The sequence below is a fragment of the Herpailurus yagouaroundi genome, unplaced genomic scaffold (genome assembly GCF_014898765.1).
Source record: "Herpailurus yagouaroundi ecotype Mexico unplaced genomic scaffold, PumYag 139, whole genome shotgun sequence".
Taxonomy (NCBI): domain Eukaryota; kingdom Metazoa; phylum Chordata; class Mammalia; order Carnivora; family Felidae; genus Herpailurus; species Herpailurus yagouaroundi.
The window spans coordinates 24,455,409-24,469,204 of NW_024412394.1; the positions used below are offsets into that span (position 1 = coordinate 24,455,409).

Genomic DNA, 13,796 nt, shown 5'->3' on the forward strand with positions numbered 1-13,796 from the left:
ATATTATCCACTGATACAGATGATCAACTTCATATTTTGTTATGTGGGAGATTTTTTGAACTCTACTTTTCAATTCTGCAAATCTATTTTGATCATGATGATGGATCTGTAAAATTTAAATGTACTTCTTAGAAGGTCAGTGCAAAGAAACTTTAAAATATTTAAAGTCTGGATTAGGATGTATAACAAACCAAAATTCACATTTTTTTTAGACTCTGCTAACACTAATGATGGTTTTAAACAGCAATCTCATTTACTGTAAGCTGTTGCTTGTCAGGCAGGCTGCAAGGAGTGGATTTGATTACCTGTATCCATTCTGTGTGGTCAGAAATGTAATGCTGGGACCCAGCAGGGAAGAAAGAGAAGTCTGAGGAGTGAATTGGCTCACAGTGTCATTTATAATAAAGGGAACCTTTTCTAGAAATTTTATCTGAAAGTTAAGAACTCCTTTGAGATTTTCACCATCAACTCAGCATGGTGCTATTATTTTGTTACGGAAACACTTAAACTTTTGTTTTTCTTACCCCTTACAGAGGAATCAATAGTTTAAAATTAGAGCAGAGAATAGCAGCTCTTGAGTGTTAATCTGAGCTTGGTCTGAGACTTCAGAGATGCTGACAGCAGCTTATCAGCCATGTATTAAACTCTGTACATAATCATTGAATTGTTTACAGGGGAAAAATTAAAATATGACATATGATAGCTTTTTATAAAACATGGCATAAAAGGGCATTTAAAGAACAGTTATCTACTTTTGTCTGTTATCAAGAGAATGTTATCATAGATATATTTTGGGAAATCTGCCAAGTTCAAAATATATTCTCCTTCTCTGGTAACTAGTGTCTCCCCACATTATCCTTGGGGCTGGGCCCCCAATAACCATGCTCATATTGTGTGAACTTGACCCTTACTCTTCCCTTGTACTGCTGATTGGTAAGTAGTAGATCCCAGACTTAACATCCAAAAACTGTCCCTAGTCATGGCTGACTGACTAGTGTTGGACACCTGACAAGCCTGGGTGAGTATGACTCCCTCACCTGGGGATCTAGACTGGGACGGAGAGACAGACAGCCAGTCAGTGTCTGTAGGTGACGAGAACTGGACACAAATGTGGCAGCCCTGGGGTGGACATACGTTGATCAAGAGAAGCCAAAGATCCAGTAGATTGTAGACTAAAGTGAATGGAAACATATATGCAGAGAACAGAGATGAGATAGGAAAAGAGATTCTTGACAATTTTCTAGTTCCTCGTTCTAGAACTTTCTTAAGGCCTGATGGTATTGCTATTACTGGACTTCATGACTCTCTATTCATATAACACCCCGCCCCCCCCATCTCTGCTGTGGATTTTTAGTTCATTCACTTAACAAGTACTTATTTCATACATACTATGTCTCAGGAAAGAGATAGCAGAATCAAGACGGGGGTCTGTGTTTTCTGATCTGTGGGCTTGTTTACAGGGTAGAATGTATTTTTCTGTTTCCAATTTTGCACGTTTAAGATTGTCTAAAATTTTCAATATTGACACCTCCTATTGTATATAAGATACTTTAGATGAGCACAATTCCCCTTTCCAGTAGAAAGGAAAACCCAAGTTGACAGGAAATCCAAGCCTCAGTGTTTATAAATTGCACAGCTAGTGACATGACAAGAATGCAAACCTCCGGCTGCTGCTGTATGTTTCAAAAGTCAGGTCCTGTCCCCCCAGCAACACAGCTGACTTTCCCGCAGGCCAGACTTTCCGCTTCCCTCCCCAGTGCTCCTCATCTCAATAAAGGACATCTGGATTTAACCCACTTGCTCAGCTCAAGGTTCAGTTTAACCTGCACTTCACAGAAACGTTGCAAAAATTCCTTTTACTTTCTTTTCTCACACATTGCATCCATTTTATCATCCAAAACCTAACAGATCATTTTCCCAGTGCTCTCACACTCTGATCTCTCTTCTCATCCCCTCCAAGCCATCATTTTGCCAGTGGAGGATACTGCAATGAGTCACTCAGCAGTCTCTGTTTCTATTACTGGCCCACTCCTACCCCATATTCTGTTTTCCATGATGTCAACAGAGGCTCTTAAAACATAAATCTGATCATGGCACTGTCCTGCCCAGAATTCCAAAAGCCTCATCTACTTGACCTCATCTACGACCTCTGCCTCACACATTCTGCTCCAGCTTTAATGTTCTGTTTGCTGCTAGCCCCCAAATGTTCCAGGCAGGTCCCATTTCAGGGCACTTGTGCTTGCTGTTTCCTTTACCAGGGATGCCCTTTATGGAGGCATCCTCTCAGCCTGGACCCTTGCTCCATTAGGCATTTGTTCAAGTCTTTATGGCAGAGAGACTTTCCATAACAGCCCATGCTACTGTAGTGTCCTCCATCCACCTCTCTCCAGAGCACTTATCTCTACCTGGCACTACTTCATTCATTTGTTGATATATGTGTGTTTTCTGTCTCCCCTCACTAAAATGCAAACATTATGAAGGCAGATATTTGGTCTGTTTTGTTCACAGCTACATCTCCAGGACCTTGAGAACAGTGCCTGAAATAAGACTGAGGCTCAGTAAATGATTGAGTGAATGAATAAAAGGGACTGGATACCTTAGAATCTAAATAAAAAATTCAGATAGTATGGCTTTACATATTTTCTTTCACTTACTCCAAAAACCACCCTCTCCTATTCAGTATATAACCCTTTCACTCATGTTTCTATAAACTCTTCATGCTTTTGTAGCTTACTCTTATTTGGCCTGCATTCCAGTGATCTATCCAACTATAAACTGGAAGGCATGTGAAAGGCTACCGGGTGTTAGTAGCTACACAAAAGCTTACAATGTTTTGCCAGTCTTCTTCTCTTTCACAGTGCCCTCCATGCCCTGTAACTTCTCTGATTAATAACAATGTTGACCACTACGACCTGAAAAGGTTTTCTCTCTCTTTTAATTTTTGAAATAGAGATCTGACTGCTTAAGCTTCTGTTTGGAAGACACAAGTACCATGGTAACAAAACAATGCACATAAAAATGGCAGAGATAGAAGGTTTCTGAGAGGTTTAAAAAAATTCCATCATCCCATTGTGGATTTTTAATTCATTCATTTAACAAGTACTTATTTCATACATATTCATATTTATTTCATACTTATTTCTCAGGAAAGAGATGGCAAAATCAAGACCTGGCTCTGTGTTTCCTAATTTGTGGTCATATTTACAGGGTAGAATATATTTTGTTTCCAATTTTGTAATTTTCAGATTAAGTTTTTCAATATTGATGCCTGACATTGATATCTAACTTTTTTGGTATCAAAAGATACTTTAGATGAACACATTTCTCCTTTGCCAGTAGAAATGGATTTCTAAACATAACTTTTCTTCCCTCTTGCAAATATTAGTCAATGTTTCATACTAAGCAGTAACATCATTCCTAAACACTAACATACTCTCAGCACTAATACATTCTTAGTGATACCTATCAATCATGTTCACTATATTTTGGATTAAGTTTTACTTGGGTATTAACCACTTCATTGAACATTTATGTATTTTGAGTGCCCCACATGTGACAGTAACTGTCCTTGAAGAGTTTATGCTTAATAAGTAACCATTTACAGAGGACATTTAAGAAGACAGCATGTGTGTGGGTGGCTGGATAAAATAATACCCTAGACCAGGGATGAGCATGCTGGAAAGGTTAAAGACAAAATGAATCTGTTTCATAAGATGACGATTGGCTTGTATCAATTCACTTTAACATTTACAGTGGATTTACTATGGTTACACAAGTGAATAGGAAAATGTGCCCTTTTATAATTTTCACAGTATTCTAGTTACAGGGACTAGAATACAATGTGACCAGTGGAATATTAACAACCTGGATGAAAGATCAAAGGGTGTATCAAGTGACAGAGTGCTTGGGAAGTGAGGGGACTACTTACAGACACTACATGTCTTCTGTTCATTCTATATTTTTTGAATTCTTCATATCTGCCAATTCCATATGTTTCATATGGTGAAAGACAGAGCAAGGATATTTAAGTGAAAGACAAACCACATGGTCTTACATTATTACCACAGTTTATAATACAATAATAGTCAAATACTGCCGAGTGAGTTTTATACTAGTCTTTAACATGTTCCAGAAGCTTCTGAATATTCAGACATTTTACATTATATTCATAATTATTTCCCTTTTGAGATTGATCTTCTAAAGATAGGAAAATTCTTAAAATGCAAGCTACTTAACTGGTACGAATAATCATGGTCCCTGTAAAATAAAAGCTTTTCTCAAAAAAAGCTCTTGTTTAAATGCACTGATTAACTTCTGATGCAAATGACGTTTGCCTTCTGCAGCAAACATCATCTGCTATATTCATGGTATATGAATGTCTTTGAGGGTTAGCTTGTTACCCAATGAATTGAGATCTTCCTAACAATGGGTTTCTCGAGGGTACTTACATATTCTTCATAAGCCTCGTGGGCTGGAGGAGGGGGTGCCCTGTATCCCGGCACTGCCGGTGCTCCGCGGGCTCGTGGAGTAGGGACACCTCTTGCTACAGGAGGCACTGGAAGAGCTCCACGAGTCACAGTAGTCCCTCGAGGGGTGAGGACACCCCGTCCAGGTGGGGGGGGAGGAGGAATGGCGCCCCCACGGCCCCTAGGAGGAACAGGTCATGGACAGATGAGAATCCAGTGATGAGAGAGACTGAAACAGACTAAAACAGACTACACTGATGAAAAGAAAACCAAATTTATTTCTGTATGCATGTGTGTGTGTGTGTGTGTGTGTGTGTGTGTGTGTGTGTGTGTGTGATTGAGACTCTTGAGGATGTAAAGCATTTGATGTCTATAGTAGAATAAATTTTGTAAATGCTACCTATGACTTATAATGAAAATCGTATCAAATACTTTACTATAGAAAACCAACCAACCAAACAAACAACCAAACACAAACCAACGCACTCTCATTTTATTCCAGATTTGCCAAGAAGACCCAAATCAGAGTTTCTGGTAACATGTAAGTATCCTCTGCCTTTTAAAAGTTCACCTTATGCCACTTTACTTTTACAAAAGACTGACTTTAGCACCTGTTTTCGCTAACTGAAAGATCTCAGAAGGGGATTTCTGCTTTTATGAAAAAGGCGAAAAACAAAAATAGAGTTTAGTATTTGTTTTTTAGCGAGCGATTATAGGGCTAGTGTGCACCCCAAGCAGCGAGAGTGGAGCCACCAAGCTCCTTCCCCTGGTGCTACACTCAGCATCTTACCATCAACCTGCCAGGGCTTTGAACTGTGTGAGCATCTGTGCTTTATCTCCATTTACTTTGTGCATCCATTAGGAAGATGTATCCTAAGGTATCAGAAAAGCCTGAGGTCATTTTTTGAGGGGTCTGAGAGCACTCAAAAATTTTTCATATAAATTAATGGCAATTGCTTCTTTGCTTTATTCCATTTCAGCTTATGAAATATTTCATAGGAATATTTTACTTTTTTTTATTTTTTTTCAACGTTTTTTATTTATTTTTGGGACAGAGAGAGACAGAGCATGAACGGGGGAGGGGCAGAGAGAGAGGGAGACACAGAATCGGAAACAGGCTCCAGGCTCCGAGCCATCAGCCCAGAGCCTGACGCGGGGCTCGAACTCACGGACCGCGAGATCGTGACCTGGCTGAAGTCGGACGCTTAACCGACTGCGCCACCCAGGCGCCCCAGGAATATTCTACTTTTGGATGGCAGGGGAAACCTGTATGGCTCACTGGACCATCTATGAGACTGAGCTGCTAAATGTCAATGTCTCCTCCGTGTTGGAGGTTATTGACAGTGAGTGCAACGTTGTAACTTACAACGAAAAAAATCTGTGTGCGCTTTCATACTTTAATAAAATGTGGAACTCTAAGCATGGTGATATCATTCTGTTTATTATAGTAGCTTAAGCTTAAGGTCATTGAAATCGGAACTCATTGTCACTGATTTGTCATCATGCATACAACCCCCTGAACTGGTATAGTCACTAATATAATTTATTTTCCTATGGTAACTACGGTGTTAGTGAAATACATTAGGATTCTGCAATAAAAGAATAGACTGAATGTTCTGTACTACAGTGCTTGACACAAAAGTAACTTGTATTAAAAGCCTAAGATCAAATGGTTGCAGCCAACTTTTATGGTTTTCCAAGGCCTTTGGAAAGGTTGAGTGTTTGAAGTCTTTGGGCAAACCATGGTTATTTCACTTTTTATTATGTCTGAAAGGCTGGCCTCCAGAAAGCACTGCTTTCAGCAGGAACACTAAAGCTTTAGGAAAAATGATGATCATTGGGATGTCAACAATCACACTGCTTGGCTGTACCCACAGATGGGGGATGTAGGTTAGGCTTTCTGCTATGAATAGCAGTCAGCTGGCTGTTTCTTGCTTGCAGAAAATGAGCTTTTGTGAGTGAACAGTAAGAATGCTGGTAAAGCTTTTAAACGTTTTAAATAGATTATAGAGCTGATGAATAGAGAAATTATCAGAGAACTTATTGTAAGTCTAATGTATAGAGAATGCTCTCCTAGATTGGGGAAGGTGAAATACAAAAGACCCAGAAGGCCCAGTGCCCACTTCAAACACAACAATAGCTGAGAACACAATATACTATATTATCATCATAATATGAAACACATCTATGAAAAATGATGTAAAGACCAATTTTACCTTCACTGGGCCTCCAAGGGTCTGTTTCCTCAGCAGGGTGAGCATACATCCAGGTTTGCCCAGAATAATTCTGATATACAACTGTTGTCCTAGCTTCCTGTTTAGTTTAGCATTTTAACATTCTCAAAAGTGTCCAGGTGTGGGTAGTAAATGATTTTCACAAGTCTTATTTTAATGAATAATCACAAGGAAGGACTGTAACTCCCCAGGTTTAAGGTGTATTTTTTTTTTCTAATGGGTAAAATCAGATCTCTCAATCTGTAACAACTGTTCCTGCTTTAAAATTATATGATGCTCACATCAAATCTAATTTCTCATCCTATTCCTCCGTCAGTTGTGTCCCAGACACAGCCCTAGAAAACCTGTTTCCTGAATCTGACTCATCACCTCCGTACACTATGTTCTTTCCCTGGAATTTTAATCTCATATCTCTTTTCTCCAATTCAGCTGAAGTTTCACATCATCTATTTTAGGATACTGTCCCCGGCTGAGTCTACACTACAGTATTCTTCATTTTTCTGACTTCTCAAAAGTTTTCTGTCCTCAATACTCCACCTCCTGCTCATCCCAGAACTGAATGCAATCTAGTTATTACTTCCCCACTTTGCTGAAAATACTCTTTCTGAGATTACCAGTAACTTTTCACTGGTAACAAATCCACTGGATTCATTTACAGTCCCCATTTCACTGAACTTGTTATATTTATCACTGTGGATTACTATTTGGAAAATGCCCTCTTTGGACCCTTGCATTCTCTAAGGCTAATGACGACTGTTACCTGTTTCCTTCCTAACACATGCCATATCCTGGATTATATGCCTTATATCAGAGGTTCCTTAACTTGTCTGCATTTCAGAATTTACCTGAAGACCTTCAAAAAATTCCAAATTCCAGACCACACCCCAGGCCAATTAAATCACAACCTCTAATGGCAGGAAGCCCTCAGTGATTCCAGTATGTAGACCAATTTGGGAACCACTGCCCTATATGTATCATCTAATTCAAAAATCTTGACAAGGTTGTCATGAAGACATTTCTAAGAAACTTTGAAGGTTGAGTAACAAGTCACAGAAAGTACAAGTCACCTGCTCAAGGTCCTACTAGATCCATAGATCTTGGATAATTATAGGAATAACTATAGTCTTTGTTTAACTTGGTCCCTCACCAAATCTTATTTGATGTCATTAATCTCTAACTAAGCTAGATGTCAAAGAGTTATCCTTGTGTGGGCCACTCTTTCTTCCCCAACATCTAATACAGTACTAATTCCTATAAATTCTTATCTCTAATCTAGCCCTGTATCTCTATACAAGGGCTGTGCATTTCTGCCTTGGATAATGGACTTGTCTCCTCACTGGCTTCCTTGCCATAAATCAGGGTCTTTATGTCTGTCTCTCTTTGATTGCTCTACTTCTCTATCACTCACAGTAATGACTGAGCAGTCTTTCTTAGAAACAAATATGATTATTCCTTTCTTCAACAAACTCCATTAGTTCTCTGTATTATTCTCATTAATTAATGAACAAAAGCCTTCAAAATCTGCCCCTAATGTTTTATTTTCCACAGTTTGCTCTCAATATATAGTGATGAAGTGCATCAGAGATGTCAAATATCTTAATTCTTCAAATATGTACTATGAATTATTATATAGATGTAATGTTTTGTTCTCTGGTATGCATAATGATTGGAGGATTAGGTAGTTTTCATAGATACATTTGCTGCAATGTAAATCGTTTTAATTAAACAAATTATTATAGAAGTTTTCAAATACCCCAGGCACCATTCTTTTTTAATATAAATATCTGAATAACTTAATAAAGTCATAATTTCACAAGTATGTACTGAATGCAATCTAGTTATGCATGCAATTAGCATGCATGCAAATTAGCATCCATTAACTCATGTTTTCAAGAACTTTCTAACCAATATGATTTTCTGTTTTGTAAAACTGTTTCCTTATTCTTTTTTTTAACTGTAGATACATTCCATCATGTGGTTTGAAATAAAAGACAACAGAGTTCTGGTCCATTTACTTTCATTAATGTTAATACATTAATGATATCAATATTGCACTGAAGTGAGGTTTAAATTCCAACATTAATTTTATCTTTTTTTCCCATAATACATATGTAGTATTAGATTTGTATGATACATATGGGATATTAAAAACCAAAAATGTTCAAGGAAATTTTTCTTCTAACATTTAAAAATCGGGACCACAAAGCACTATTCTTTAATAAATCATTAAAGAGACTAATATGTTAGAATAAAGCTTTACTGAAATTGAAATCTTATAGGGTCCACTCAAATATGCAAATATAATATTACATCAAAGAACTTCAATAAAACAAAATCTAATAATATGAAGATTTTATAATCCTAAAAAGCAGGTTAATGCATTATTTTTAAAAGATGGTCCCAATTTCAAAGAAAAAGAATAGAAAAAAACTTGTCCCCTCTGTAGATTTTCTAAATATTTATTAGTTTACATCATGTAAAACTACAAAATTTGCTATTTTTGGAATCACAAAAGTGACAGCTATGTTATTTAAAGCAGATGATTTAATCAACTTAAGATTACCTGCAATGATGTCATTTCACAACCCATCATGATGAGGTTAGAAATGTACAAGGTTTTATAAATGACTTATTCCATAAAAGTACGTCCACAAAAAAGTATGTCACATTAAATTTTAGCAATGAAAAATGTTCTTTATCAGCATCAGAGAGCTCTTTTTTTCATTTTTAGAGATAAAAATGTAATAATAAGTTCTCACAGATTTTCAGAAGTTTTTCCTTTAGTCAAATGTAAATTTCAGAATTGCCAGAATTTACCTTTAAATAGTTACTGCCTTGATATATTTTTTTTGGAAATGTATCATTTTTAATTTTTTCCCCCGATTCACTGTAAAATGGAGGCGTTTATGACTTAAATGTTAAAACAGTGTTTTTTTTTGACACTGGTGGTCAACAATAATTAGGACATAATTTACTAAATAAATTGAATCAGCAAAGTATCCTAAAATCTCATAAGATGATTTCTATGCAATGTACGAATTAATATTCTAGACCTATGTCTTTTAGAGATTTGAAGGCCAACTATAATCAGGTAAAGAGAATGAATTACACAGTCTGTGCATGAAGGCTATTAGTATATTTTGCTTTACCTCTTTGCAAACCAATGCTTTCTGCTGAAAGCTTGACTAATTCAGAATCGTACAAAACAAACTCTGATGCAGAAAGATGCCAAATTTTTGGAAAGTGAATATCAAGTAAAATCTTCTCTGTTGACCAAGGACATTGCAAAGTCAAACGTAACTGACTTTTAAATACTCTTACCATCAGCCGTATAAGAAGTGTGCTCTGGCTTTCTGGACTGGTGGTATAAGTATTATCTGTCTATCTAAATGTCTGTCTATCTATCATCACCTATGTCTCTACCTATCCAGAAGGACTATCAATTCAAGGGCCACTCAACGCACAGACCAATGTATAGCTTTCTCTTCCTGCAAGGTCATCCTGGTTGAAAAAGACAAAAAAATTGTATCATCTGCATGCCCTAATCCTGGAGACAGAACCACAAAGAAGAAAGTCTCAGGTTTGCGCCTCTGATTTTCTTAGAATAGCCGGTTAGAGTTCCACCTGTGAATTCTAGAGTCAGACTGCTTGTGTAACCTCGGGCATATTCTTAACACCTTTCTGTACCTCAATTTCTCACCTGTGAATAATACTTAACCCTGCATGGAAGATTTGATGAGTTAAGTTAGGAAAGTTCCTATGTGTTATATAAGCATTCACTGTCCTTGCTTTTGTTGTGGTGGTTGTTGTTGATGATGTTGTTTATTCCTAGCTATGATCATGGCACAGAGCAGATCAGTAAAGGCTTGCCATCCTTGATTACAGTTAATTTATTTCAAGTAAGAGCTAATGTACCTTGAAGGGGTTGTGGGGGCTATTCTGATCCCTCTGCCTCTAATACCTCTGCCACGACCAGAGTCCTCTGAGCCATTTAAGTAAGATAATTCACGTAGCTGTTCCTGACGAATTTCATCATTGTAGTCCTAGGGAAACAAAAACAAAAAACATGATCCGATCAGTTAAAATGGGGCATGGGGATCTTAGACCTGAACAAACACAGTATGAAAGGACATTTTTCATCTATTTTCTGGAGCCTTGTCTATGAAAATCTGAAATGATGTAAAAGTGTATACACTTTAAATTCCTATTTTTATAGAGAGAAATGGGAAGGAAGTTGCTTCTTTTATCAAGGAAATACTCAGCAGGAAATCAGATGAAATGTGCTGGGATATCACTTGATGTGTTAACCAGAAAAGGAGAGACAGCAATATAGAATGAAATCTTGGAATGTACCACAGTTATGATTAACATAAAGATTACTGAAAAACAACTCTACTGGGGTGATATGTGTAAATTGCGAATGACTGCATGACATTCAAATAGCTCCTGGTGCATAAACCAAAAAGGTGCAATCTCAAGGCCCAAGGTAGACACTGTGTTAACATCATAAAGAAGTGCAAATAATATAGCACAGTTTCAGAAAACTGAGAAGCTGTGCAATCCAACAAGCTTGATGGACAATATTTAAAAGTAAGGAATTTTCTACGTGTTCTAGCATTGGGCTGATAGAAAGACAGCCATAGCAAAAGGCAAATTTCGCAGTGATAACCAGAGTTGTAGCAAAGTCAAAGGGATTACCTTTATCTTTTGTCAGTGTGGAAATTTATCAGTCATTTCATTGGGACCAAAGAATGGATGTGAGGCACTAAAGATGAGTACTCTTTAAAGACAAATATCAGTCTTCCCTGTTTCTCCTTTTATTCACACACACACACACACACACACACACACACACACACCTGCTTGAATAGTACAAAACTGAATAATTGGTTATTTTTACCAAGTGGCTAATCTGATTAAATTCTTTTTCAGCAAACATATGTTTAAGTGAAATCAATCTGCTGAATTTTCTAGTGCTGGAGAGGTGACTAGAAGTGGACACTAGAAATATTTGTGAAGGGCAGGCTGACAGAAATCATGTTGAAGTCTAGGTGTGGACCCAAAAAACAAGTGTATCGTTTCACCAAATGTTGCCAGTTTACCTCTGCATATATACCTTAACAGTAATATTACATGAAAACTGTGCTACTCACCCACACACCTCTGTTTAGAAAAAGGCAGGGATGCATTCAACCCATAAGGATTTCTAATGTACAACTTTATGTCATGCTCCAAAAACTGCCTTGATTACAAGAAAAGTACTAGTCACTCCAAAGCATACATTTTCTGATTTTTAACATGATGCTTTCACATTCATCCTCTTCAGCACCTCATAAGGGGCTGAACACAGCTGGCTGACAGAAGAACTATACAGGAGAAAATTACAGTTTCTAAGAAGTCACATATATTCAATTTATACCTCTTAATTTTCACATTCAAGTAACCACCAAACGGAAGAATATACATGTCCGTTATTTTATTAGGATCAGGCAGTGTGATGAATTGCCACTTCTGAGTGAGCTGACCAGCCATTAAATTCCATAATTAAAATGAAAAATTAATTCCATAATTTTCCCACATAATATTCCTAATTTGCAAGAGAATCTTTGTGTGATTTCTTATCTGAGGAAAACCCATGAATTCTCAGGGTCTTTAAAAATTGTAAAAAGAGAGATCATTGTTGGAAACAATGAAACTTAAAAATTTAGAAGTTTTAGGGGTGCCTGGGTGGCTCAGTCGGTTAAGCGTCCGACTTCGGCTCAGGTCATGATATCACGGTCCATGAGTTCGAACCCCGCATCGGGCTCTGCGCTGACAGCTCAGAGCCTGGAGCCTGCTTCAGATTCTGTGTCTCCCTCTCTCTCTGACCCTCTCCCGTTCATGCTCTGTCTCTGTCTCAAAAATAAATAAACATTAAAAAAAATTAAAAACAAATAAAAATTTAGAAATTTTAGATGTATTCAATTTATGTAAAAATTTACTTTTATGCCAGAATCAGAAAATGTAATAATGTGGATGTGGTCTTATTCGTTGTGTAATCTTAAAGAAGAGGAAGATGAGGCTGAGAAGAAAATAGGGAAGAAATTGCCTTAGTTCAATTGCCTTAGTCAATTGAACAAGAAATGTAACAAAAGCAAAGACTTGAAAAGTCCTTCCATACTGGAGCTTGTCCTTTCTTGTCACTGGAGACTTATGCTACCAGGTGAAGAAGCCAGGCTGGCTTCCTGGATAATGAGAGACCATGTGGAGAGAGGCTCCAGTCACCCCTTCCTTTCCACCATCCCATCTGTTATCCCAAACATAAGAGTGAGGTCATCCTAGGCCATCCAATATGAGTCAAGTTGATGAAGACCATAAAAAAATCACTTACTTACCCCCGGAACTGGTAGAAATAAATAATAAAGTGGTGCTTTAAGCCAGCATTGTGGTCATTTGTTTTGTGCAAAAGCTAACAAACAGAGAGGGGACTGCTCAGCATGGAACACGAGAGACCAAAGTCAGAGGGGCATACTTCAGCAGTCTTTTCCCTGTCCTGTCCAAAGGAGGGTGCTTAGACCCAGATGTGATCTATATATTACTTGGGGTATGTGTAGCCCTGCTATGGAGGGAAATATAACTAATGTCATACCCTGGTGTCATTAAAGTTTGAATTGTCCACTTAAAACATTTTATTCAGAGTCTATGCTCACCAATCCAACTGCAGATTGGAATTCAGCTCCTAGACAGAAATCTGCTAACATGCAGAGAATCTGTTTATTTTTTAACAAGAATATTTGACACTGCAGGTTAATTCTTAGTGTAAGTAAAACAACTATCATTGATATATAATGATATACAATCAGGTTTTCTATGAGCTTAACTAGATATTCTGTTTTGAGAAATGGATCATCTTCCAGGGTTGTGGTGGTCAAGAGAATACAAACCTCCAACTACAGATGTAATTGACTAAAAATTCCAGTTGCTCTGTTCTGAAACCTCTTGTCCCCAGTCCCATGCTCCCCATGAGTGACTCTTAGTCAATGGCTAAATGTGGTCAAGATGCTAAAATAGGCCCATTCCTGGGAGTCACAAGACCCGTCTTCCTATACCTGAAGGA

The 13,796-nt window shown here is 37.5% G+C and overlaps 1 protein-coding gene across 17 annotated transcripts in view; it reads right to left on the bottom strand.

The window, feature by feature from the left end:
• KHDRBS2 (KH RNA binding domain containing, signal transduction associated 2) overlaps positions 1-13,796 on the bottom strand; it is a 645,642-nt gene that overhangs the window by 246,193 nt on the left and 385,653 nt on the right. For all 17 annotated transcript variants that reach the window (XR_005789805.1, XR_005789807.1, XR_005789813.1 and 14 more), the window contains 2 exons: positions 10,616-10,743; positions 4,449-4,647 (listed from right to left, as the gene is read on the bottom strand). Coding sequence is in view for 6 of the 17 variants with exons in the window: in XM_040473852.1 (XP_040329786.1) it covers positions 4,449-4,647; positions 10,616-10,743 (327 nt within the window). In the remaining 11 variants the exon portion in view is untranslated. The remainder of the gene's footprint in view (positions 1-4,448; positions 4,648-10,615; positions 10,744-13,796) is intronic.